The 26517-nt window shown below is 41.4% G+C and overlaps 1 protein-coding gene across 1 annotated transcript in view; it reads left to right on the plus strand.

Annotated features, from left to right (window-relative positions):
- Positions 1 to 26386, plus strand: part of SNX5 (sorting nexin 5) — a 27050-nt gene extending 664 nt beyond the window's left edge. The window contains exons 3-14 of the mRNA XM_017895515.1: positions 11447 to 11551; positions 13039 to 13149; positions 14388 to 14509; positions 16024 to 16147; positions 16836 to 16931; positions 18010 to 18115; positions 18203 to 18281; positions 19309 to 19348; positions 19436 to 19522; positions 20723 to 20882; positions 24790 to 24875; positions 25578 to 26386. Coding sequence (XP_017751004.1) covers positions 11447 to 11551; positions 13039 to 13149; positions 14388 to 14509; positions 16024 to 16147; positions 16836 to 16931; positions 18010 to 18115; positions 18203 to 18281; positions 19309 to 19348; positions 19436 to 19522; positions 20723 to 20882; positions 24790 to 24875; positions 25578 to 25628 — 1167 coding nt within the window. The 3' untranslated portion in view covers positions 25629 to 26386. The remainder of the gene's footprint in view (positions 1 to 11446; positions 11552 to 13038; positions 13150 to 14387; positions 14510 to 16023; positions 16148 to 16835; positions 16932 to 18009; positions 18116 to 18202; positions 18282 to 19308; positions 19349 to 19435; positions 19523 to 20722; positions 20883 to 24789; positions 24876 to 25577) is intronic.
- The last annotated feature ends 131 nt before the right edge of the window (positions 26387 to 26517 follow it).

Here is a 26517-nt window from a genome sequence, read left to right on the forward strand (position 1 = left end):
TCGCTATATTCTTTCCCTTGCGCGTCCGTAGGCCCTGGCTGCTCGTGGCCATCCCTAGCGGGGGAAGCACCCGTGAGGCCCGGGCAGCCCCTGTTCTTCGTCTTCTCTGAAGGCTGTCCTAGGGAATCCCTGTGGATCCCCCGGATTCTCAGTATAGAACCGGAGACGCGGGACCTTAGCCCTGGCTCAGGAGCCCGTGCCGAGTGGACTTGGAGAGAGGATCTCTGGAGACCCCGGAATGTTCATTTTAAAACTTCCCTCGGCTTCGTGGTGACCTGTAGGTGAACGTGAAATTGACTTAACATGCTACAGACCAGTTTGGTTTGTTGCCCCCAAAATGCCCCCCCTTTCCTTCCCCCGCTTTTTTTTTTGCGGGGGGGGGGGCAAACAACTTGGGAAATTCCATCAGGTGTCCGAACATGCTTCCTACAACTTCAGAAACGCAAAGTGCGTTGTTGTGGGGAGTTGTGTAATTTTTAGTAGGTGCTCAAATACTTGCTGAACTTTGTGTCTATTTTTAAGTCTTGTCCATTAATATAAACTCTCCCTAGGTCACGTGTATCTTGAGGTCTAAAAGATTATTAATACAATAAATTGAGATTGCCATAGCCAATTAAAGATTCAGAGATGAGCCTCCACTGTTTCATTGGTTCTTTAAATTTGCCTCGTTAGCTTTGCGATGCATGGTTTGTGAGCAACCTTTCGTGCAGAGTCGTCGACAGAAGTTTTTCTGACCGATGAAAACCTCTAAAAATACAAGGCTCTCTAAAGTGTAACTTGGAGCCGTCTTAACTTACACATCTCTTGAGAAATTAAAGGCACCTCCTTAGAGAAACGTGTTCATCTAGTAAGTAGATACCATAGTTTCAAAGCGGCTGGATTGTTCCAACAAGGGTATCATTGTTGCGTTAATTATTGAAATAGAGCTTAGTATACAAGAGGTTGTTGTTTAGAGTGTTTTCTTTGAACGTTCTTTTTTACTGAAACAAGGTGGAAACTTGAGACCACGATTCTTTGTAAAACATTATAAAGGTACTTTTCTCCATAAAGGGTAGATACTGGATGGGGGTTTTGGTAGCATTTTGTTTTTTTTCTTTCTTTCTGGTACATTCTTTTAGCTGTCTTGATTCAGAGTCAGCCAGGTAAAAGGACTCAATTGCTTCACCCCTGATAGTACAGTATATTGCAGCTGGTTTTTTAATGACTTTTCCACCACCCTGATCCTCCATCAAAATTGGAAAATAGTTATGAAGGCCATTTCCTGCCTGTTTTAGAGGCTACAGCAACTGTCGGTATCTGTAGTGAAGAGGGTTATATGGCATTATTTTCCTTTTTACATTACAGGAATAAAGAGACAATAAAACTAAATAATTACCCTGACTCGTGGCTTTATTTTTGTTTTCTGATCTCTGCTGATGCTGATACCCTGCAGTGCTCAGGCAGCAACTGTCGGTATCTGTAGTGAAGAGGGTTATATGGCATTATTTTCCTTTTTACATCACAGGAATAAAGAGACAATAAAACTAAATAATTACCCTGACGCGTGGCTTTTTGTTTTCTGATCTCTGCTGATGCTGATACCCTGCAGTGCTCAGGCCTAGATGGTATTACGGTGTTAAGGTTAACTGAAAGGGAGTTTGGGGGAAGTATGAAATAATGGGAAACCAAGTCCTGGGCAATTTCTTGCCATAATACAATTTCAGTAGTCAACTGAAATGTTTTGTGTGTTACTTAAAATGTTTTAAAATGCCCCCCTGATAATGTACTTTGGTTTGGAATTCCCCTGAGGATGGAGTTAAGACCAACTAAGGTAGCGGGACATACTTGATTCTTCAGGATTTTGAATTCTAGCCCAATACTCATTTTGACTAATTCAGCAAAACTGAAAGGGAATATTGTGTCAAGTCGTGTCTGGTAGCCAGACACTGGCATTTTGTTACATTCTTTAGCTGAGGGTGTTTGGTTTGCCTTCTTCCTCAAATAGTTCAGAGGAAGAGATGCATGGTTGATTTGGTTCCTAATTGGACCTCTACTAATGAGAGAAAGATTGTTTTTTGATTTTTTCCCCCCCCTTTTGAGACGGAGTCTCTCACTGGCTCAGTGGCGCGATCTCAGCTCACTGCAACCTCTGCCTTCTGGGTTCAAGCGATTCTCCTGCCTCAGCCTCTCAAGTAGCTGGGATTACAGTCGGCGCACCACCATGCCTGGCTAATTTTTGTATTTTTGTGGAGACCGGGTTTCACCGTGTTGACCAGGCTGGTATTTGAACTCAACCTTCCCAGCCTAGTGCTGTTTTTGACTAGGGGGTTCTCCTTCCTTGACAATAACAACTTGGCCTTAACTTACTTACTGGTTGGTTACAGGGACTTTGGTGAATATCTCTCTGTCCTCTTAGCTAGTCAGGAGTGTTTGTAGACTAAGTACTGCTGCTCTGGTTTCATGTTTAACTGGTATGGAAACTGCTCTAGGGGTATTTTTGTTCTCCGTTAGCTAGGATGGAGTGCAGTTCATTAGTATAGGAACAATCCTGAACTTTGACCAATACCATAGCAAGTCCAAACTTACCAAATTTTGTGAACTGAAGCTTTATGCTACCCTTGCAACTGTTTTCTAAGTTGAGGAAGTATGACATATCAAGCTGCCCACGCCTTAGTTCTAGTTCAGTAACTTGTACTCGGTGTCTTAAGATCCCCATTTGTGAATACTCTAAAAGGTCATTATCTGCTCACATTATTTCGGCCATAGGTAGAAGTGACGAAAAGGCTTTTTTCGAGACAGGGTCTGGCTCTGTCACCCAGGCGGGAGTGCAGTGGCACGATCATAGCTCCCTGCAGCCTCGACCTGGGGAGCTCAGGTGATCGCCCCCACCTCAGCCTCCTGAGTAGCTGGGGCTACAGGCATGCACCACCATGCCTGCCTAGTTTTTGTGGGGTTTTTTTGGTAGAGACGGGGTTTCACCATCCAGTTCAACATGCTGGGATTACAGGCATGAGCCATTGTGCCTGGCCAAGGCTTTAAGTTTCCAGAATTGTTTCTGAGCTGTAAACTCGCATTCGTTGAGACCTAGTGATCATCTGAACTAGAGGTTTAGTTAAAATTCAGTTTCTCAGTCTGGGGAGCAGTGTTGACATTTTGGCCTGATCACTTTTGTTGAGGAGTGCACTCTGTTGTAGGATGTTAAGCAACGTTCTTGGCCACTGCCAGGACTCCTCCGCTCCCATGGTAATAGTAAGAAGTCAAAATTGCCTGCTTGAGAATCACTGGTTTAAACGGACTTCCTTCTAAAATGATGTGATATGGGTGGGGTCAGGTTGTGTTACAGAAGCTGGTCTTTGCTTGTTGCGAATTTTTCAGGTTTTCTATTAATCTTGCCTAAGGAAGTAACATGCCATGTAAAAATTAGCATTGTTGGATATCTTTGTGAGAATTAAGCTTTTCCACTAATATTGAGGAACCGTATCAAAAGGTGGTGAAAGATGGTTTTCTTCAGCAGGTTCTGGGTACTTAAGGGTTACAAAGGGAGGGCTTCATGTTTGTGAGTGCAAGCTTTGAACACTGGAAACCTACCTGAGTTTCTTGTGCTGCAGAGGGGAACTTGGTTTAAAATCCTGTTTTCAACATTTTGCAGTCTTTATTATCAGGGTCTTGTTGCTTGAGCAAATTAGGTGAGAAGGGTTCTATAGGTTAGTACCCTGAATGTCTCAAATAGCCTGTGGTCAAACAAGTGTGGAGTGAAGTTAAATAGTATTTAAGGAAACAGGCTAATTTTAATGATCCCAATAGTTAGAAAACTATTTCAGAGCTTTGTAAGTTCTGTCTTGTCTTATTGAAATCGTGAAGGAAGAAGGCCATAGGATAGCTCTCATCTCACATGAATGTGGTAAATTTGATTTTTTAAAATATAAATTAAGTTTCTCTGCATGATCTAACTTTCCAAAAAGTGGCTTCTTCACCCTTAATACCTGTTTTCTGATTGGCCGTTGAGGTACTCTGACAAGGTCTAAAAGAGATTCACACCTTCGCATGCTGCCTAAAGGCAAACCATAGTACCTAAGGAGTGTGTGAATTGCAGTTTGTGGGGCAGCCAAGACTTCAATTTAGAAATGGAGGTCCTTGGCTTGACTCTTCCCCTTTTTACATTTTGGCATAACTTTTTTAGGCACTCCTATATGGTCTGGAGAGAAAAGTATCATTTTCTGCCTGAAAAGCTCAGTTTCTGAAGGGCACACTCCTCAGCATCCCAGTCATGGTAAATGGTGAGGAATACAAATCCAGATGGCTCCCCTTGCAGGGTTTTCACTTTTTCTTTCAAGAGCACCGCAAAGCCAGGACATTGTGCTGTTAGGTACTTGGTAGCTGGCGGGTGATAAAATGTTGGACTTCTTCCCCCACCCTTCCTATAGCTTTCATGAATTTTATTTTGAATTCTTGTTTTTATTTTGTTTAGAATTCTTTTTTTCAAGACAGTCTTGCTGTGTTGTCCAAGCTGGTATCAAACTCCTGGGCTCAGGCCAGCCTCCCGCACTCAGTCTCCTGAATGGGCCCCTGGCTTGAGTATTGGAATATTTACATCTGAATGCTTTGGGAAATTTGCTGTACCTCAAACTCAGAGTGAAAGAAATGTCCAACCAAAAAGCAGGCAGCTTGCTCTCCATGCTGCCATGTATGTCTCAAACTGAGATGACCAAGTTTAAGTTCAAACTGGCGGCTCTACCACTGTTGCTGAAACGTCTTTCTTGGTAAAGGTAAATTCTGAAACCTATTTCCTGTTCATCTTGGTTTGATCATGAAGTGAGACCCATCAAAAGCAGTGAACGTCCTTCAACACCCTCATCCACATGAGTAATACGGACCATCTTAGCTTTGTCGAAGAGGGCTTGTTCCAGCCTTGGTGACAGAGTGAGACCCTGCTACAAAAAGAAGGGGGCTTGCTGACTTCATATGCCAGCGAACTTTTGAGAGGGAGCCTTGATGGGATTCGGTAGTAGGGAAGGCCTTTAGCTCTGAATAAAGGAAATTGGCATTTCTGTTTTTTACTTTTTGAGACAGGGTCTCAGGGTCTCAGCCTGCTCCCAGGCTGGAGTTCAGTGCTCTGATCATATAGTTCACTGCAGACTCAAAATCCTGAGCTCAAGTGATCTTCCCACCTCAACCTCCCAGAGTGTTGGGAGTACAGGCATAGGCCACCGAGCCTAGCTGATTTTTTTTTTTTTAAGGCCTTGCTTTGTCGTCCAGGCTTGTCTGAAACTCCTGGCCGCAGGCGATCCTCCTGCCTCAGCCTCCCAAAGTGCTGGGATTGCAGACAAGAACCTCTCTGCCTGGCTGGGTTTCTGTTATTCATTTGTTGGACCTGCTTTCTTGGTAGCAGTGGTGTATTGATTCCCATTAGGATTTCTCTGCCAGGAGATCCTTACAGATCATGTAGTTCAATCCTTTTGCTTTGTGAATTCATTTGAAAGTATTATAATTTCGGTACGTAGTAATTAATGGATTTCTTGACATGCATTACATATTTAAGGCAGTAATTTAACTCTGGTTCCACGTTGATTCCATTAGTGCATGGGCTTGCAGCCTTGTGAAATGATGATTCAGTTTATCCATTCGCTGAGTGCGCTGCACTGACCTCCTTGCAAGCCTCAGTTCTTGTTCTAGGAACTTGAGGCTATGTAGCCTGCAAATGCCCTGCAGTCTGCAGTGTTCTACTGTGAACTGCTTGTGTGTTGGCAGGCTACAGGTAAGAATGGTTGGTGTCAGCAGGGATGGGGCCCTCTGGGACCCATCTCACAAAGATGAGTGGTGAAAATCTGATCACTTGCTGCAGCCCTTCAGTTTTTTATTAAGCTGATGCCTGAGTAGCTTTAATAGCTTAATTAGCTATGTTAGTAGACTGAGATCTTCTGTTAGAAGTCCTTAGTTCTGTTTTCCTTGGGGACTAAGAAATTATATTGCAGGCCTGAATTACAGGAAAGTGAGAACCAATGGCTAGGGAATGAGAGCCAATACCTGTAAAAGCAGAGTTGGGCCGGGTGCGGTGGCTCACACCTGTAATCCCAGCACTTTGGGAGGCTGAGGCGGGCAGATCACGAGGTCAGGAGTTAGAGATTAGCCTAACCAACATGGTAGAACCCCTTCTCTACTAAAAATACAAAAATTAGCCGAGTGTGGTGGTGTGCACCTGTAATCCCAGCTACTCAGGAGGCTGAGGCAGGAGTATCTAGGATACTTGAACCCAGGAGGCGGAGGTTGCGGTGAGCTGAGATTGTGCCACTGCCCTCCAGCCTGGGCGACAGAGTGAGGCTCCGTCTCAAAAAAAAAAAAAAAGCAGAGTTAGTATATTGCTTATAGTTAGTTGAACCAGTTGTTTTTCACACACCAGTGCCATAATCTACAGCTGAGATTGAACACAGTTAAGTAGGTATTAGTTATCTTCAGGATGGAAGAGAACAGTTAACAATTCAGAGCACCGATGGGAACATTGTTTCCTGAGAGTTCAAACAGTAACAAAGTAACATGTTTCCTAAATATGTATCATGTGAATCTTTAATGTTTGTGGACGGTAATACAAATCTAGAGTGTGACAGAACATCTTAGAATTTTATGTCCTCACTTATGAATATTGGACTAGGCAAGGTGTGGATACCTTTCCAGCTGAAAATCTGATCAAGGAGGCAGGCTTCTTGGCTCCATGCTAAGAATCATGGATGATTTGTCATATTGGCCCTCTTTCTGGCAAAATCTTAGTTTCTTAGGCAGTGGAATGAAGCATAACAAAACAAAATCCCTGGAGGCTAGGAACAGTTTGAAAGAAGACACTGTAGCATGTGCTGCTTAAGTATATATCTCCTGCTTTTGGAATGGAAACTAGGAAGTAATTTAAATAGATACCTGTGTTTTTTATCCTATCTGTAGTAATTTATGTGGGATATTCAAATAGGAAAATACGGGCTAGCACTGCATATTGTATACATGTCTTACATTGTATGCAAACAAATGACTTAGATTCAGATGACTAATTAGATGTAAATGATGTTCAGCTAGCCCCAATCTTAACAGATCAGAGATTGTGGAGTTTAACTTCTTTGGACTGTGTCATTTTCATTTTGGCGCCGTGTCTGCAGTCACCATAACCACTTAGAAAAATCTGTATTTTTTTCTGTTCTCCTTGTGGGTTCTGAGTTTTAGAATCTTGCCTTTTGTGGTCAGTCATCCAGGTGCCCTTTGCCCTCTGTAAGCCATTAAACCTTTTGAAGAGGCAGCTTTGCTGGTATTATTGTCTTGTGCCACAGTGAGTCGTAAGTGAAATTTGGGCCCAAAGTGAGTTTATGAAGATTGGTGGGCAGGAGCTCAAGAGCTGCAGGGTTGTCCTGTAGCCAGTGTCTGATGTGCCCCAGCTGGGAAGCTGATGAATAGGTGAGGAAAATACGTGAGCCAGTAGTTTCAAGAGAAATCTACAAAAGTCAGGTTTTTAAACATTTTTTAAAAGTTCTGGAATAGAGATGAGGTCTCACCATATTGCTCAGGCTGGGTTGTTGGGATTTTTGTTTGTTTTTTGTTTTGTTTTGTTTGGAGACTCTGTTTTGTTTGGAGGCTCTGTTGCCCAGGCTGAAGTGCAGTGGTGCGATCTCGGCTTACTGCAACCTCCGCCTCCCTCCCGGGTTCAAGCAGTTCTCCTGCCTCAGCCTCCTGAGTAGCTGGGATTACAGGCACGTGCTACCATGCCAGACTAATTTTTTTTTTTTTTAAGACGGAGTTTCACTCTCATCGCCAAGGCCGGAGTGCAGTGGCGTGATCTCGGCTCACTGCAACCTCTGCCTCCTGGGTTCAAGCGATTCTCCTGCCTCAGATGTTAACAATGCTTACAGTGGCAGTTTGCAACAGTTAACAAAGCAGGCTTCAGAACCAAGTTCCCACCTTGGGCATGCCAGACCTTTACCGTGCAAAGTTGGCCCTGTTGGCCAACACTGAGTCTCTGCTTTAGGCCACACCTGAGTAGCTGGGATTGCACGTGTGTGCCACCATGCCCAGCTAATTGTTGTATTTTTGGTAGAGATGGAGTTTCACCATGTTGGCCAATATGTTCTCGATCTCCTGACCTTGTGATCCGCCTGCCTCCGTCTCCCAAAGTGCTGGGATTACAGGCGTAAACCACCGTGCCTGGCCAATTTTTGTGTTTTTAGTAGAGATGGGGTTTCACCATGTTGGTCAGGCTGGTCTCAATACACTGACCTCAGGTGATCTCTGCCTACCTTGGCCTCCCAAAGTGCTGGGATTATAGGCGTGAGCCACCACACCCAGCCAGAAGTCAGTTTTAAAACTTAAATTATTTGAGAGTAGGTATATTTTCAGTTTGATTCTTACAAGTGACCTAAGGGATCTGGAAAAGAGGTAAAACTTTGCGTGGTAAAGGTCTGGCATGCCCAAGGCGGGACTTGGTTCTGAAGCCTGCTTCGTCAACTGTTGTAAACTGCCACTGTAAGCATTGTAACATCTGTGGCCTAAGGCAGAGACTGCAGTGTTGGCCAGCAGGGCTAAGGAGTACTCTGAGCCCTTGAAGCTAAGGGGGATGGAGGCAGAGGCAAGTGAGAGAGGAAGAGTGGAGCCTGGTCATTATTGAGCAAGTTCTGTAGCACTGTGGAGTGGGTTTGTTGTCTAAGCAGAAGGAGGAATGCTGAACTTTTAGTTACGCTTGATGCTTCCCGAGCGAGGGTACAAATGCTGACTTAGAAGCTCTAGTCATTTCACTACTTTCTACCCATGTTTGTCTCATCTGGAGGGTTATATGCTGTAGTATGAGGAAGTTCGTTTAACTTGTGCCTGGGGAACATTGAGTTGGTGATGGCCTGGATGCTGAGGGATTTTGCCAGTATTCTCTTTTAGACAGTTCTTTAAGGTCCAAATACAGAATTGCAGTATTTGCTTATTTGGTGGTTAGGACTATCATGTCAAGTGATTGGATTTTTGCTTGAATCCCTTCCTAGGGTGAAATGTCTGGGCAGAAATGGCTGCTAGTGAAGCTCGGATGTTTGATATGCTGTGGTTGCAGTCACTCATACCTAGTAGTTTTCTTCTTTTTGTCCTCATCACATTCTGAAACAAAAAATGTTTCTATACTAACCATGAAGGAAGACAGGTATAGTCAGGGGTATTACCTCTACATGGGAAAAGGGACGAAAACAGAAGATAATTATTCAGAGGAACGAAAAGCAGCTAAAGCAGCTGGTAGCATCCATTGTAGTTTTAACTGTGGTGCTTGAATGAGCTGCATTTACTTGATTACATCCCCCTTGGGTCCTCCTATTTGAATTCCAAGGGTATCCCATGTGGAGTTCACAGGCTCAGTGAGTTTGCTGGGCTTGTGAGCAAAAATGGAACTGTCAGCATATTCATTTGAGCGGTGCTAGAAGTCAGGGTTTGTGACTTCTTTAGGAAATGGAATCTTAGGAAATGTGGCAGTTTTAGAGCTCTGGGAAACGCACCTTAGACCTGTCCTGTGAGATGCCCTGTGTCTCCTCCAGAGACCATGGCTACTTCTTACGCCTGGCTCTGTGGATTCCTGTTCTTGGGCCTGCCTGACCTTGACAGATAAGCCTAAGATCAGTAGAGTCGTTGGTATTCCTCTGCACATCTCAGTTAATGGGCTGAGGTATTGTTTTTAAAGGCCGTATTTGCCCAGTGTTAACTCAGCAGAAGGAAGGAAACTCTTATCAGAAAATATGCCAGAGCTGGAGACACAGTTATGATCAAATGAAGTCTCTGACCTTGAAGCTTTATCTTTGTTTGCAGAGATCTCACAAATGGACATGTGAAAATTAAGTCAGACAAGCAGATATTTCATAGGAATTATCAATAATTCATTTGGAAGAAAAAGTACTTAGGTTGAGATGTGAGGACTAAAAGTGTCTGTTTTGATGTTACTAATAGTTGATGTTAAAAATCAACTTCTGGTGACTACTTGAGCTTAATTTCTTGGAGGAAAGCCATTGTGATATCTCCCTCTGGCTTTCAGAATTATAAATATACAGTGCTTAAGGAAAAGGGAAGTACTTGAAACTTTTAAGTAATCCATGTGCTTTTAGTGAATATATTTAGATCTTTTGTAGCTGATGACTAGTTTCAAAGTTTTAGAGATAAGTACATAATTTTTAGTCTTGAACTTTTTAGTTGAGAAAGGGACCCAAAGGAAATTTGGACGTGAATATACCTCATCTTCTTAATTCTTTTTTTTTTTTTTTTTTTTTAGACGGAGTTCTCGCTCTGTCACCCAGCTGGAGTGCAGGCCGGAGTCTCAGTCACTGCAAGGCTCGCCTCCCGGGCTCACGCCGTTCTCACTGCCTCAGTCCTCCCGACTAGCTGGGACTACAGGCGCCCGCCACCTCGCCCAGCTAGTGTTTTTGTATTTTTTAGTAGAGACGGGGTTTCCCGTGTAGCCAGGATGGTCATCATCTCCTGACCCCGCGTGATCCGCCCGTCTCGGCCTCCCAAAGTGCTGGGATTACAGGCTTGAGCCACCGCGCCCGGCCTCATCTTCTTAATTCTAATCTTCAGTTGGCATTCCCTGCTTTGGGTAATCCAGTGTTATGACAACTTGAGCACTTTTTACAGCAAAAGGAATGGGGCAGTGAGAGGCTTACTCTGTGAGTTCCTCGTGCCTTGTGTGTCAAACTTTCAGATTGGCCACCACCTTGTCTGCTTTAATTTACCTTTATTTAAGTTACTTTTCCCTAATAGCCCAGTTCCTATCAGTGCTGCCACTATTCTCTCTCTCTGTCTCTCTTTTTTTTTTTTTTTTGACTGGCAGAAATGGAGTTACGTAGTTTTTTCCTCTGAATTTCCAGCTCACAAAATTAGTTGAGTATTCAGAGCGGTGCTCACACTTGTTGCTCATGTGTAACCACAGTGGGATTGTACTAATTAAGTAAGGCCTTGGTTGGTTTTTCTAATTCACCCCTCCTGTCTAGATTCCTTGGCTATTTGAAACAGTCCCAGGTTTACTCGGAACTCTCCACCCAGGATCCTACTCCTCATGACTGTTCTCTGTGCCATCTCCCTAGGTTTTACTGTCAGATGTTTGTGTGGCCTGGTTAATGCCTCTTGAATGTTCATTGTACTTTGGCATTTACGAGATTTTGTTCTGTTTAGTACAGGCCTTAGTGTACAGTCAGGTATTTGGCCAAATGTATTTCTCATGTAGGCATAAAAATATGTATTGTACATGACATTATTGTAGTTTACATTAATTAATGTAGTTTACATTACAAGAATACTTTGGATATACCAATGCATTTGAAGAAGGGGTTCCCCCTCAGTTTCGAATAAACTTAGAAATGTCTCAGTTGACATTTCTAAATGATCTACGTATAAACTGCTTTTTAGTAACTACTCATTTTTGGAGTAATTTTTTAGGGCCAAATGAGTTTGAAACTAATATGCAAAAAATGTATTTCAGCTGAGATCTGTATCTGTGGACCTGAATGTTGATCCCTCACTTCAGATTGACATACCTGATGCACTCAGTGAGAGAGATAAAGTCAAATTTACAGTGCACACAAAGGTAAGTACCATACAGTGGTAATACATATAGTGTTGGGTTGCAGCCTTGTTATTCACAGTGGATGTGAGAAGAGATTCCCTGAGCTTGAAACAGTTGCTATTCATAGGGTAGCACTATTAAGTGAGAACTTCCCTAATCTCACAGTAAGCATCAGGTGAGTGCCATTTTGGCAGCAGCATTCTGCTCTGGCAGAGCCCTGGGCTGTGGGTTTTTTTTTTTGACAGTCTCACTGTGTTGCCCAGGCTAGAATGAAGTGGCGCCATCTTGACTCACTGTAACCCCCACTTCCCAGGTTCAAGCAATTCTCGTGCCTCAGCCACCAGAGTAGCTGGGATTACAGGCCTGAGCCACCACACCCAGCTGATTTTTATATTTTTAGTAGAGATGGAGTTTCACTGTGTTAGCCAAACTGGTCTCAAACTCCTGACCTCGGGTAATGCACGTGCCTCAGCTTCCCAAAGTGCTGGGATTGAAGGCTTGAGCCAGAGCCATCACACCCCGGGGCCCCACCTTCGTTTTTAATTTGCATCCAAGGGAAGTTTCTCTCTGTAGCTTGCTGTTTTTTCAGCATTTACTAAATTGGGAAGGACCTTTCCCATGTGGTTTTTTCTTAATGCTTGGGCGGCTTGAATAGCACACTTCAGTTATTCCGAAGGTAGTGTAAAAAGACTGGTGACATAATTCTCTGCCTGAGCTTACCAGATCAAAGGAGGTAAAATCAGCATTCACTGGAGTGAAAAGGAAGGAAGCCAGGGACAATTTTTAGAACCATAGTAAGTTACAGCTAAGAGGTTTTTTTAAAATTTATTTTTCTTTTTTGTTATAAGTTGGGGTAGGGGTAAATTCAGACTTAAAAAAGTAGAATTTGGGGCTGGGTTGGGTGGCTCACACCTGTAATCCTAGCACTTCAGGAGGCCAAGACAGGCAGATCTCTTGAGCCTGGGCAACATGGCAAAAACCTATCTCTTCCAAAAATACAAAAATCAGCTGGATGTGGTAGCGCACACCTGTAGTTCCAGCTACTCAGGAGGCTGAGGTGGGAGGATGGCTTGAAAGCCTGGAAGGCAGAGGTTGCAGTGAGCCAAGAAGCCAAGATCATTTCACTGCACTCCAGCCTGGGTGACAGCCAGACCCTGTTCCAAAAATGTATATATACAAAAAAAAGTACACAGAAACAAAAAAAAAAATAGAATTAGGGTTGTGGCTTACTTGTTGGAACTGAACTTCTACCAGTAGATTATCTGATTGGATATTCATTACAAGCTTCAGAAAGGTGGAGTTTGGGGAGAAATCCTTAAGAGTTCCTTAGAGTTCAGGTTGAATCTTAGCTAGGACTTCTATGATCGGAGATCATATATTACTGCTTGGTTCTTTACTGGATCATATTATGATGTATTATGCAGAATTTTCCCACCATGTAGCCTAGGAAACCCAAATCACTTATCTGAAAGTCGTGGTTACCAGTTAATTTCTTTCTTTCTTTACAGACCACATTGCCCACGTTTCAGAGCCCAGAGTTTTCTGTCACAAGGCAACATGAAGACTTTGTGTGGCTACATGACACTCTTATTGAAACAACAGACTATGCTGGGCTTATTGTGAGTCTTTTAGAAAATCAAATAAGCTAGTTCTTTCTGCCTTGCTATGCATTTAGTTTAAAAGAGACTTATGTCCACTTTTTGTAATGGATTGTGAAAAGTTAGATTTCATCTACCTATGGGAGTATTTGCTAACTGTCAAGTGAAAAATATGTGAAGGAAATAGTGTTGGAGCTTTGAGGTGGTGCATCCAGGCTTACATTATTTACATTGTAAAGGGGTGTGAACAGTGTAATGACTTTAGTCTTACCTACCTTTAGGTTTGGTTTTTCTCTGGTATGTTTTTTTCCAGTGTCAGTAGAATTGATTTCTAGGAAACATTAGTATTGGTAATAGTTTGTGATAAGATTTCTCAAAAGTTGCTGAAGGAGGCCATACCTGTAATCCTAGCACTTTGGGAGGCTGAGGTGGGTGGGTCACCTGAGCTCAGGATTTTAAGACGTGCCTGGACAACACATTGAGACTCTGTCTCTACTAAAAGTACAAAAAATTTGCTAGGTGTGGTGACACATACCTGTTGTCCCAGCTACTGGGGAGGCTGAGGCATGAGAATCACTTGAACTTGGGAGGCAGAGGTGTTGCAGTGAGCCGAGGCCATGCCACGTCACGACAGAGTGGGACTCTTGTCTCCCAGAAACAAAAGAAGTGCTAAAGGAGGCAGTTTTCACCCTTGATTGTTAATTCTTGGCTGCAGGAACAGACTTAAACTGATTTTAAAGGAGATTTCCATGCATTTTGTCCTGCCAGGCAGACTGAAGAATCTGTCCAAATGATGATTTCTTAATAAACAAAATTAGTACTGAAGCTTATATTTAGATATATTCTGTTCATTCAAAATTAGAGTCCTTGATTATCCTTTGGGATTAGGAAAAAAATTCCTTTGGAATACTGGAGACTGTATAATCTTGATGGCTAATCGTTGGTGTTTGGCATTCGTTGTACTAGTTTTAGGCCAACATTGAAGCAGTATAGACACTGTTGTGCTCTGAACATTGTCTGTAATGGATAAACTGAACAAATGATTGCCATCAAAGTGAATACGCAACTCTCAGGAAGACACCTCATTTTAAGTGGCCAGAAGAAATAAGGAAGGTTAAGAAAAAACAGGAGTTGACTTTTAATAGCCCCACAGGAGTGCAGTGGTTGTCTCCTGTGGACCAGCAAGAGTAGAATGAGGCACCAACTAGAAAACATCGCTGCTGGGATGAGAGGCTCATGAGTTCCTGCCTCTGCTGCAGATTCCACCTGCTCCTACGAAGCCCGACTTTGATGGTCCTCGAGAGAAGATGCAGAAACTGGGAGAAGGTGAAGGGTCTATGACCAAAGAAGAATTTGCCAAGATGAAACAAGAACTGGAAGCGTAAGTGGATTTTCCTGGTGGGCTCTGTCTTTTGAGAAGTAGAAAAGTGGTGCTGTATGCAAAAATAAGTAGAAGAACCTGACTTAATTTTGTTTTAAGTGCAGCTGTTAATTAGGTCCCTGGCGTCATTTTCTAAAACTAGTAATAGATCTTGCATAGTATGGGGCATGGTCTTTGTACTTCACACATTGATTCATTGGAGGCCATTGACACTAATACCTGATAGACTAGTTGTTTTTTCCCATATGTAGAGCATACTTATTAGGTAGGGATGCTGGTCTGGCACAGTGAGGAAATAAACTTTTGTGCCTTTATAAATTGCTCATAATGTACAAAACTTTTCTTTCAGAAGGTTGATTACCAGATGTTTAGAAGAAACTAGATTGTAATGAATGCTGTTACATGAAAAAAAAAATTTTTTTTTTTTTTGAGACAGGTTCTTGCTCTCTTGGCCAGGGTGGAGTGCAATGGTGCTATCTCACTGCAACCTCCACCTCACAGGCTTCAGCGATCCTCCCACATCAGTCCCCTGAGTAACTGGGACCATGGTTACTGGGACTACTGGCACACGCCACCACACTCAGCTAACTTTAAAAGTTTTTTTAGAGATGGGGTTTTGTCATGTTGCCCAGGCTGGTCTCAAACTCCTGAGCTCACGTGATCCGCTCGCCTTTGCCCCGCATAGTGCTGAGATTATAGTGAGCCATCCCCGGGCCAGACCGAATAATGAGTGCTGTTACAGAGCAGCATTCTCAGTAACCATCACATTGATTTGAAAGAGGAAGTCCAGGTCTATAGGCAGCAAGTATATTTTAATCTGGTTGTCATTTATTTTTTTCAAACAAAATAGATTTTGGAAAGTTTCTTGTGAATCCGTCCTTGACTTCCTCATCTTAGCTGAAAAGTACTCATTCCTCCGCTCTTCCACCATCAGCTCCGCGTCCCCAAGCCCCTGTGTCATCTAGGGCAGCACTCAAACCTCCAGGCACTGAGAGCTTTTAGCACACACTTGAATGGCTTTGGGACCAGCTCTGGGGAATGAGGCACTGAACACAACAGACCCAAGTTTCTACCATTAGAAATTTTAAGGTGACACTTAATGTCTAGGTTGAGATAAAGCTGCTTTGTAATTTTTGTTAACTTTTAGCTTCATTAGACTTATGCCATGTACTCAGGCTGCAGAGTTACAGGGTTTTCATTGCTTTAAAGAAACAAATGTTCTGTGGCTGCTGACTAACAGTAATTGCATGTAGATTTGGGAGCTCATGGACTTGATCCATCAAATCCAATGACAACATTGCTTTCCTCCATAGGCTTATTCCACAGATTCAAAAATGGCAATCGCCTTACTATCTAACCAGGTTCAGTATAACCAGGTTATACTGAAACACTGTCTGGTCCAGTTGCAGTGTTTTTTGTGGTGGCATGAGCAGAGCCATAGAATGAACCAGGAGTGGTATTGGTCAGGTAGTTGAGCTGTGTCAACTGAATGCTGTGTGCGCATCTCTTTTCAGTGAGTATCTCGCTGTTTTTAAGAAGACTGTCTCCTCCCATGAAGTCTTTCTTCAGCGGCTTTCTTCTCACGCTGTTCTCAGTAAAGATCGCAACTTTCATGTTTTCCTGGAATATGATCAGGATGTAAGGCATTTTTATTCCGTTTTGATAATCGACTTCAAATGTTTATACTTTCAAAATGTTCTTGATAGTTTCTAAAAAATTGACTGCTTTAGAGTTTTGAATTTCTTACACAATGGAAACCTTTTTAGATGCTGCTTTTCCTTCATTGTGTAAGTCATTTTTTGTAAAACTCTGCTTAAAGAAAATTTTGACTACTTTCGCCTTGCAAAACCTAGGTTTCTTTTTAAGAAATTAACAGTCCCAAACATTCCTTAATTTCTTAACAATCGCAAAGTTAACTAAGTTCATTTTAAGGGAATTAAAATTTGTGTAATTTATTTTCTTCCCAGCTACCCTTTTGTTGAATTATGACTTTTATGCTATTTTCTTTTATCATGTTTTGGTTTTGCTACTTAATATGTATAGAAGAGAATAGTAATTTTCCCAAGGATTTCAGAGCCAGTAAGACTTGGCTTCTAGTCAGTCTTTCAAAATCTCTTAAGCCTTTTAGAATGAGATGACCTACCTATGTTTAGGTTTAGCCATTATGTGTTTTTAAAGCTTGGAGGTTAAGGCAGAATTAAAGATACTTTGTGCATTTGCCTGTAGTAATAAAGAGGATTACTTAAAATGTTATTCAGAACTTCCTTAAGAGAACCTAGAAAAATACATACCATATAAACTGTTCTTTGAAATTTTCTTCCTTTAGCTAAGTGTTAGGCGGAAAAATACTAAAGAGATGTTTGGTGGCTTCTTCAAAAGTGTGGTGAAAAGTGCTGATGAAGTCCTTTTTACTGGAGTTAAGGTTAGTGACGTTTGGCTGTTGGAGAAAATTTTTGACTTCATTGGGAGTAGGTGACCTTTTATTTCTTTGAAAGAGATACTTGTGAAGCAAATGGTTAACTTTTAAGAAATGTAAGTTTTTTTCAGATTTTGGTAATTTTCATCTACTTATTCAGTTTTCACTTATTTCCCAAAGCACCTTGTTCTCTCCAAGAAGCAACTTGAACCTTTCCACACTTGGCTTCATTTTCTCTTTTTCTGTAAGGAGGGAGATTACTCAGTTAATTTCTAAAATAATATACAAGATCAGTATCCAGTTTGGTCACCAACTACAGGTGATGGAGAAGCACTTGACATGTAACCTAGCTGGCACAACTAAGGAACCAAACTTTAGATTTTATTTACATATTGTATTTGAAGGCGTTAGCACAAAGATAAGAATACAAAAATTTCTGAACATTTCCATTACCCTTATAGGTGTGATTTAATTTCTTCTCGGGCCTTCTCATTCCTTTGTCACTGAGTAACCCTTACAGTTACTATCTGGTATCTGCCTCTGCTATTCCAGGGAGCCCACAATACAGGTGCTCAGTGGAGAGGGCATCATCAGAAATTAGGAAACTCAGACTTAGTCCAGTTTAAGGTATATGGGACAGTCCTCTATCCATGCATTGTGGGATATTTGGCATTGGCATCCTTGGCCAGTGCCTGCCAGATACCTGGATTTCCTCCCAGTCTGAAACCAATGGAGAAAAAAAACCCTCATTCACACACAGATAGGTATGCAAGGCTAAGTGGCCATGTTCCACCTGGTAGAACCATTGTACTAGTGTGAAATAGCTGGGTCTTAGGATGCCAGTTTTACTGGTGATAAGTGATTCTTCTGTAGACATTTTCTGCCAGCCCTTGATTTTTGCCAGCCTTGGTTAAGAAATAGTATTGTAAATTTGTAATTCCCTGATCTGTAGAGGTTAAACTTTAGTCGTGTTTATTTGCTATGTTCTAAGCAATATATTTTTATATTGATAAATATAAAAGACTGCAGGGATAGTATATTTTCACATTCATGAAATGTCTGGTTCTTTTTTTCTTCCTTCTAGGAGGTAGATGACTTCTTTGAGCAAGAGAAGAACTTCCTTATTAACTATTACAATAGAATCAAAGATTCTTGTGTGAAAGCTGACAAAATGACCAGATCTCATAAAAGTAAATATCATTTACCACCAGTCACTTACAGCTTTGCTGATGAGCCTGGCTGTGTTTGGATAAAAAGACTTGTCCTTATTTCTGCAGATGTTGCCGATGACTATATCCACACTGCAGCCTGCTTACATAGCCTGGCTTTAGAAGAGCCCACAGTCATCAAAAGTAAGTGTTTTGGAAAAGCGTTTCCCCTAACCCAATTGACGAGTGCTGAGTGGTAAAATTAAAAGCATAAATGAGTAATGACTATATGGTCCTGCTCTGGAGTTAAAAGCTCAGTAAGACAAGTCTCCAGGACTCATCTTACATGTTCTCTGGACATAAGACACTTATAAGACAGTTGTAGGGGACTTGGGCTCTTCTATATGTGAACAAATACAGTAAATGTTGTCAAAGCAGTAGTTTCTGTCACACTTAAAAAGCTTGTTTTCTTGAGTTTTGGCATTTGTGAGAGTTTATCTTGAATCATCCCCTGGCAATTGGAGCTTGCCATTTTGCTTGGTAATGCCCTAGACCTTCTTTTTTTATGGCCTGTGATGCAGCCCCAGGAGATCCTGAGAACATGTGCCTCTGCCCTGGACTTTGAAGAGGTTTGGTTATGGTGGTCATGAGAATGATTTAATGACCCCAGTCTGACACACAGCTGTTTTGATGTACAGTTTTCTGAAATTATCTTCATTCATTGAATTAAAGACCCTTCCATTTTCACTCTGCACTTACATATATATGTGTTTCAGTTTCTCCATCCTGAGCATTTCTGGTGTAAGACAATATTTTACTTAACATCCAGACTTGGCAAAACAGGTGATATTACTTCTCACTTGAAATTGAAAGACTAATGGCAGAACCATGACGAATTAAATAGCATATTTTACTGCTTTGGGATGCCCATAGCAGAGCTCATTAGAACCCGACCTTGGTTTAACACAGCACTGGCTTTTAATAAGAATATTTGGGCACATGGCAGGATGACCAAAGGGTCACCAAGAGGCTGAGTGTGGTGTTGTACATGTGTGTAGTTTTGTGACCATCTTCTCTACTATTTGGGGTCAGTTGAAGTGAGAACACTTTCAAATTAACGCTAAAGCGCCACAGGCTCGGACTGCTGAGTTGACCCATTCCTGTGTTGCACGCTGGTAAGATCATGTTTGTAGATGATTTAAGACCTTACACCAAAATTACATGTACATTTTCAGGTACCTGTTGAAGGTTGCTGAGCTATTTGAAAAGCTTAGGGTAAGGATTTTTGTGTTGGTCTTGATAATATATATTTTATGACCTGTAGCTTTCTGCCTTGATGGTGACCTTTCTTTTTCTATATAGAAAGTAGAGGGTCGAGTTTCATCAGATGAAGATTTGAAGCTAACAGAGCTCCTCCGATACTACATGCTCAACATCGAAGCTGCTAAGGTAGGAAGAGAGTTGCGCTCAGCTTCTCAGAGCAATGCAGGACCAGAAGTCTGTTTAAAAGGTTTCTTTATACAAAGGGGCAGAATGAGAATTTATCAGACTTGTTTTTATAAATGACATGCCTTTCTGGCCTTGTATCCATAAAGCTTGTATATCTGACAGTGCTGTGGGGGTTGTGTGGAGTAGACAGGTAATAGTTTGGGAGATGATAGGTCGTTGATGTGGGACATAACATGCAGAGAGGATTTGGGAGTTTTTATTGAATTGCAAGTATCCCTGCAGCCTTTGAGCCGTAAGGCTTTATATACATATATGGGCAAAATGGTAAGTAGAATAACCTTTGGGAATGAAACATGCATTGTTTGCATTGCCCTGAACAAATATGTTTTAATTTTATGTGAAATGTATTAAATCAGGCAAAATAAAAGTAGATAGGATTCTATGCCCTCTGAGGCTGAAATGTCATCAGAAAGTAAGAGTAAAATTTATTTTTTCCCCATCATGTAATTTTATTTTAGTTAATTTGCCCTTGGGCATGTTTTCTGAATCTTGGAGTTTTTAAAAACATACTTTTTTTAGTAGCTTATTTTCTTCTTTCATGGAATTTGAGCTCACTTAAGATTATTAGAGTATATACAAAAATAGGCCTAGTAGTTTCACCCATCAGTTATTTCACCTAGTTTTAAATGTATAATCTATACATCATAATTGCAGATTTCAGATACTGAAGTAATTTCTACTTCGTTGTAAGATTGCAAAGAACCTTTATATCTGACTAAGTGGATCTCCAAGGTAGATTACCAGAAGCAGGATTTGCAGGGTAGGGTTAACTTCATTGCCCAGTTTTATTTTAGCAGCTCTCACAACTTCACTTACCCAGCAGTGGCTGTATATGTGTTCTGATGCACAATATTTAATTTTTGAAGTTAACTTTGTTTACTGAATTAACTGAAAAAATAGTTCTTCTGTTTTCACTCTTGAGTAATCACTTAATTCATATAAGGGATTCTTAAAACTCTCAACAAAGCTATCAGCGTTGCTTATCGCTGCTGAAGCTGGAGATTTAAAAATACTCTGGGAGAGGGAAGGTGTAGAGGTAGATTATTGCCACCTAACATCTCAGGTGGTACATTGGGACTTGGGCTGTTTTTTAGACTGGTTTAGATATTTAGTATGTATACCTGTTAATTTTTTTCCCAGGATCTCTTATACAGACGCACCAAAGCCCTCATTGACTATGAAAACTCAAACAAAGCTCTGGATAAAGCCCGGTTAAAGAGCAAAGACGTCAAGTTGGCTGAGGCACACCAGCAGGAGTGCTGCCAGAAATTTGAACAACTTTCCGAATCTGCAAAAGAAGGTTGAGCAGGGACATTCTTCTTTCTGTACTTTAGTTTGAAAATAATTTCAAACTTAGAAAAGTTGCACAAATACTGCAAAAAACGCCCATCTATCCTTCACCCAGTGTCAGCACTTCACCCCATCTGCTTTATCACTTGCACATGCACAGTCACCCTCATGGCTTTGTGTACTTACAAACGTTACACACCCGATTTTTCTGTACCAGTGGAGATTAAGTTGCATACATCATGCTCCTTTTAGCCCTAAAAACGTTGTTTATGTCCTAAGACTGAAGACATTCTCTTGTATGGTTACAGTACGGTTATTTGCTGTGATAAGTTTAACTTTGGGACTACAATCTGCTGTCTATTCATGAGGTCTTGATGTCTTCTACAAGATCCAGTCTAGGATTGCATCTGGTTATCTTAGCTATTAGTCTCCTTTACTCTGGAATAGTTCTTAGTTTTTAATGATATCAGTCTTTTTAGAGAATCTCTTTACAATTCCTGTATTTCTGACTTTTGGTTGGTGTCCTCATGTTTTAGATCTGGTTATGGGTTCCTGGCAGAAGTAATATGCCCTTCTTGGGGTGTCACTTCTGATTGAACATTGTGTCTCTCCTTCCTTTGTGGTGGTAATTTTGATGACTCAGTTAGATAGTATCCAAATCCAATTTCTCCACTGTGTAGTTACTATTTTAACCCCCATCAATCTGTGGTGAGGCAGTTTAAGACCACGCAAATATCTTGGTCTTCATCAAACTTCCTCCCTAGATTTAGCATGTATTAATGATTCTTGCCTAAAGCAGCTGTTACTCTGATGGTTGGAGAAAGACGATTTCCCTCATCTCCAGCTCTAACTTTCCTACCCAAGTTGGCACTTGTCATCCTACTACAAAAAGCCTTCCCTTTTCTCATAGATTTCCTTTATCTTCTTTATTAGAGTCATGAATTCCCGGTTTTTAAAATGGTTTAGGATTCATTATTACCAAGTTATTTTTGATGCTTGTCCAGACTTTGCCAATAGGATCACCTTCAAGCTGGCATGTGGTTGTAACACCCTAACCCCTCTTTTAGAGCAATAGGCTATGCTAATCTTACTCTACTCCAGCCTTGAAACTGGCCGTTTCTTCAGGGAGCCAAGGTTCTTTTTCTTTGAGAACAGTTACCGGCATCTGAGTATACTCATTGTTTTGGGTTATCTCTGCTTCTGTGCCCTTCAGTGGACTGAGCTAGGAAATGTATGTGTGTGCACACATGCATGCCGTTGCACACACATGCAGGTTTCAGGGATCACAAGTCAGGTCCATGTCCACGTCCACTGGATTCTTTCTTGCCTTATCCATTTCAGTCCTCAGAGCAGAGGACTTTTACCATTTCTGCTGAACATGATTGTAATATGTAGTCCTTGCCTAAGAGGGTTGTGTGGATCTTCTCTGGGGTTCTCAGGAGCCATGGAACATGCCAGAGCACATGTTGGAATGGATTACCCAGAATGTGAGTAGTTGTAGTCGGGCACTATTGGACTCAACCCCCACCCCCTGAACTCATGTTTCCATGAAAAATTTATATCTTAACTTAGCTTTCTCCTAACTTTGTTTCCCAGTGGTTGGGTAATCTAGACGTAGGGAAATGATCTGTTCATCAACATGCCTGAAGCTACCTGGGGGAAACCTAGTTCTAATCATTTGTCTTTTTGTCTATTCAGGGTTAGAATATAATACCTTAACTGTAAGCCACAGAGCTTCCTGGCAAATGTCACGTAGATAGGCTCTGAGGCTGTCCTGGTTTCTTCTAAAGTAACCTTCATGCTACTCTGTTCCTGAAACAATTACAGCTTTTTTTTTTTTTAACTACAATTTTCAAGGAAACATACACACTTCAAAACTACTGAGTTGAAATCTTATAGGCCAGTTCCGTGGCTCTGGCAATTTTAGAGGAGATTAAAGAAAAAACACAAAACTTTAAAAAATGATGCCAATTTAGGACTACCTTTACTGCCTCAAGTTTTCACCCACATTGATTATATCCTATATTCAAAATGCAAAATAGGTACATGGAATGCTGAGATTGGTGGGTCTTAACCTGTGTTTGCCTTTGGTACACGTGCTTTCTGAGACTTGTAGCTGAGCTGACTAGAGTCAGTGGGTAAGGGCTGGTTTCACAGCAGTTGAGTAGTTAGCGTATGGAGCCCTGGTACTACGTGTAGGTCCAGAGGAAGGCAGGGAGCTTATTTTCACCCAGGATATCCAAGGGACTGATAAACATCACCTTGTAGTGCAAGGACTATAGACTTAACATATCACTATGAAATTTGTGACTTTAACTTGGATGTGGCTGCCTGTATTGCAGTTATTTTGCACAACACTAGAGACAGGAGGAGGGTGAGTCTGCTCTCAACACTTGAGCACCAGCAGAAGGTTGAGTGATGGTCAAAGTTTTACGCAAGTAAAACTGCAAGACAGAACTTAATGTCACAAAGTTAATGAAGGTAGTAGGGCGAGACATGCATATTCTTGGTTTGTTCCATTTCCAATAGGTCATTAATGCTGAATTCTGATGGCAATAGGAGTAAATGAAAAGGAAGCCTGCCCTAAAGATCATCAAGTAAACCTGTCTTGAATACGAGTAGCAGTTTTCACTGTTTTGGATTTCAAAATGTTTTAAGTTTTATTTTTAATCGACAAGTCATTGTATTGCATTTATGGAATGCATTGTGATCCTTTGATACAGGTATACAGTGTGAAATTACTAGATCAAGCTAATTGACATCTCATTTTTTCAGTGGTAATACATTTGAAATTTACTGTTTCAATATACATTATTGACTCTAGTCACCCTGTTGTGCAATATATCTCAAAATTTATTCCTTGAGTTTATTAGCTGCAGCCTTCTACCCATTCTCTTGCTCCCACCTTCCCCAGCACCCCACCCTCATCCTCTGATAACCATCATTCTGTTCTCTACTTCTAGGGGGTTCAACTTAAGATTTTACTGATAAGTGAGATCATGTAATGTTTGTCTTTCTGTGCCTGACTTATTTTATTTGGCATAATGTCCTCTAAGATCCATCCATATTGTCCCATATGACAGAATTTTGTTCTTTTTAAAGGCTGAATAGTGTTATGTGTCTTTACTACATTGTCTTCATCCGCTGATGGACACTTCTCAATTGATTTTGTATTTTGGCTATTGTAAATAATGCTGCAGTGAACATGGAAGTACAGATACCCCATTGAGATACTGATTTCAATTCCTTTTGTTACATTCCCAGAAATGGGTTTGCTGGATTATATGGTAATTCTATTTTTAGTTTTTTGAGGAACCTCTATACCATTTTCCATGGTGGCTGTACTAATTTACATCCCCAGCAACAGTGTAGAAGAGTTCCCCTTTCTCTGCATTGTTGCCAACACTGATCTTTCATCTATTTGAGAAAATTCATTCTAGCAGGTGTGAGGTAATCTCATTGTGGTTTTAATTTGCATTTCCCTAATGGTTAGTGATGCTGAACATTGTTTGCACAAACCTGGTGTGTCTTCTTTTGAGAAGCGTTTTCACAAGCTATTAAAGTATGTGGCTCACCAGCACCCATACTCCAGCCCTGTTCCCAGTCACTGGTACCTAGAGGGTGAGAGTGAGGCTGCTCATCACATGTTCTCCAAGTCTCCAGCTGCTGCCCTCCCACTCACCGTGCTTGGTGATGCGGTGATGTTTTCCACTTAAAAGACAGTGATAGCTGTATCACCACCGTTAATAGAAGATGTCTAGTGTTTCCCGGTCACAGAGATAATACAAATGTGAGGAAATAGTGTTGGTGCACGAAAGCTTTGGAGACCGTTTGTAAGAATGCCATTTGGTAGTTAAAGTGAACATGAAAATTGTTTAGTTTTTCTTGGGTTTCATAAGCATTTTTTCTTCCTGTAGAACTGATAAATTTCAAACGGAAGAGAGTGGCAGCATTTAGAAAGAATCTAATTGAAATGTCTGAACTGGAAATAAAACATGCCAGGGTAAGTGTTTTCTTACAAATGAAGCCAACATCTTTTATGGTTTTTTCCAAGTTATTTCCTAATTTACTAACCCATTGTCATCAGGCAACTGGGTGGCCTTGTGATATTAATCCTCTGTAGTACTTAGTTGATGGGAGCCACTCATTGTTTATTTGTAGTCTTGTTTATAATGTCACCCATGACTAATTTTTAGCAACTTTTTTTTTTTTCCTCTTAATAGAGATGGGGTTTCACCATTTTGGCCAGGCTGGACTTCTGACCTCAGACGATCCACCTGCCTTGGCCTCCTAAAGTGCTGGGATTACAGGTGTGAGCTACGGCTACCAACCCTAATTTCTAGCAACTTTTATTCAATCTTTCCAAGGCCCTCGCCTTCGTAGAACAACACACTGATAGTGTCTAAGAAGTTATAGTAAATAGGATCACATTTAGGAGCAAGCAGGTGAGGGCAGAGGTGCATGCTGGGTGAACATCAGCTCTTTGGCTGGTAGCCTTACCCACTGAGGGAGAGGAGCTCTCCCACATGAAATTGGGATGAGTGGTACGTTGCAGTTCACCTGGGATTTCATGAAGAGAAGGGCCAGCTTGCTCTGGCTGACTTTAAATCTCCTGGGAAAAGCTATGTTGGTGGACTTGAGTCATTACAGGTATATGGCAAGTTTTAATAATTCATTGGTCTGCTTTGACTTTTTTTCCCCACAGAACAATGTCTCCCTTTTGCAGAGCTGTATTGACTTGTTCAAGAATAACTGATACGCCTTCACTCAGAAGAAAAGAAATGAATGTGAAAGAAAGCCAAGCATCACTTGCACTTAAATCATTACCACGGAAGATTTATTAGCTTCAACTTTAAAATTATGTGAATAAATATTTTGATTTCTACAAATCTTAACATTTAACCATGTTGGTTTAAAAACATTATTGCTTGCTACTTGGACAAACTAATTTTTCCTTGTGCATTTAATACCTCTGGGCAGAATCTGAATACTGGATTCTCCTGCAGTTCGTCTTTAGTTACTAAGAAAGGGTGTAGGAGACATTTGCCTTCAGGAAACAAGTAGAAGCAATCGCCTGGCCCATGTCCCTACAAACCCATGATTGTCAGGGAGGTACCAGTTGCAGCAGGTGATTCAGCTGCTCGAGGCAGGTAACAGACCTTCCATTCCTCGCTGAAGGTGGGGTTTGTGTTTTTGTTTTGCCCCGTTACTCCACTGGTAGTCATCTGGTATTGACTACAGCAAGAAACATAACAACAGCAAGAAAATCTCATTTATCTTTATATACTCTTTGCACCTCCTTTTTTTAGTTGAGATACAAATATTTGAGGGGAGAGAAATATCTATGGGTATATATGGAAACATAATGTGGTCTACTTGATAAGATGGCCAGATCTACATTAGGAAGAGTATGAACTCCCTCCCTAGTGGCCATTGCGGGGTGAGGGGGGTGTGGTGTAAGTCTTTGGGCATTTGTTTTTTATAAAGCATATAATAAAATAATCGTGCTACTAACATACAGCCTGTTTTTGTGGAAACCAAAGCCAGGGTGTGTCCTGGGAATGCAGGTGGTGCTAGGCTTTAGGCTTTGGCTGTGGTTACAAGGCTTTCAGGGTCTGCCCAGAGTTGTGGCGGGGGGGGTGGGG

Source organism: Rhinopithecus bieti, unplaced genomic scaffold (assembly GCF_001698545.2).
Source record: "Rhinopithecus bieti isolate Rb0 unplaced genomic scaffold, ASM169854v2 scaffold_25396, whole genome shotgun sequence".
NCBI classification, from domain to species: domain Eukaryota; kingdom Metazoa; phylum Chordata; class Mammalia; order Primates; family Cercopithecidae; genus Rhinopithecus; species Rhinopithecus bieti.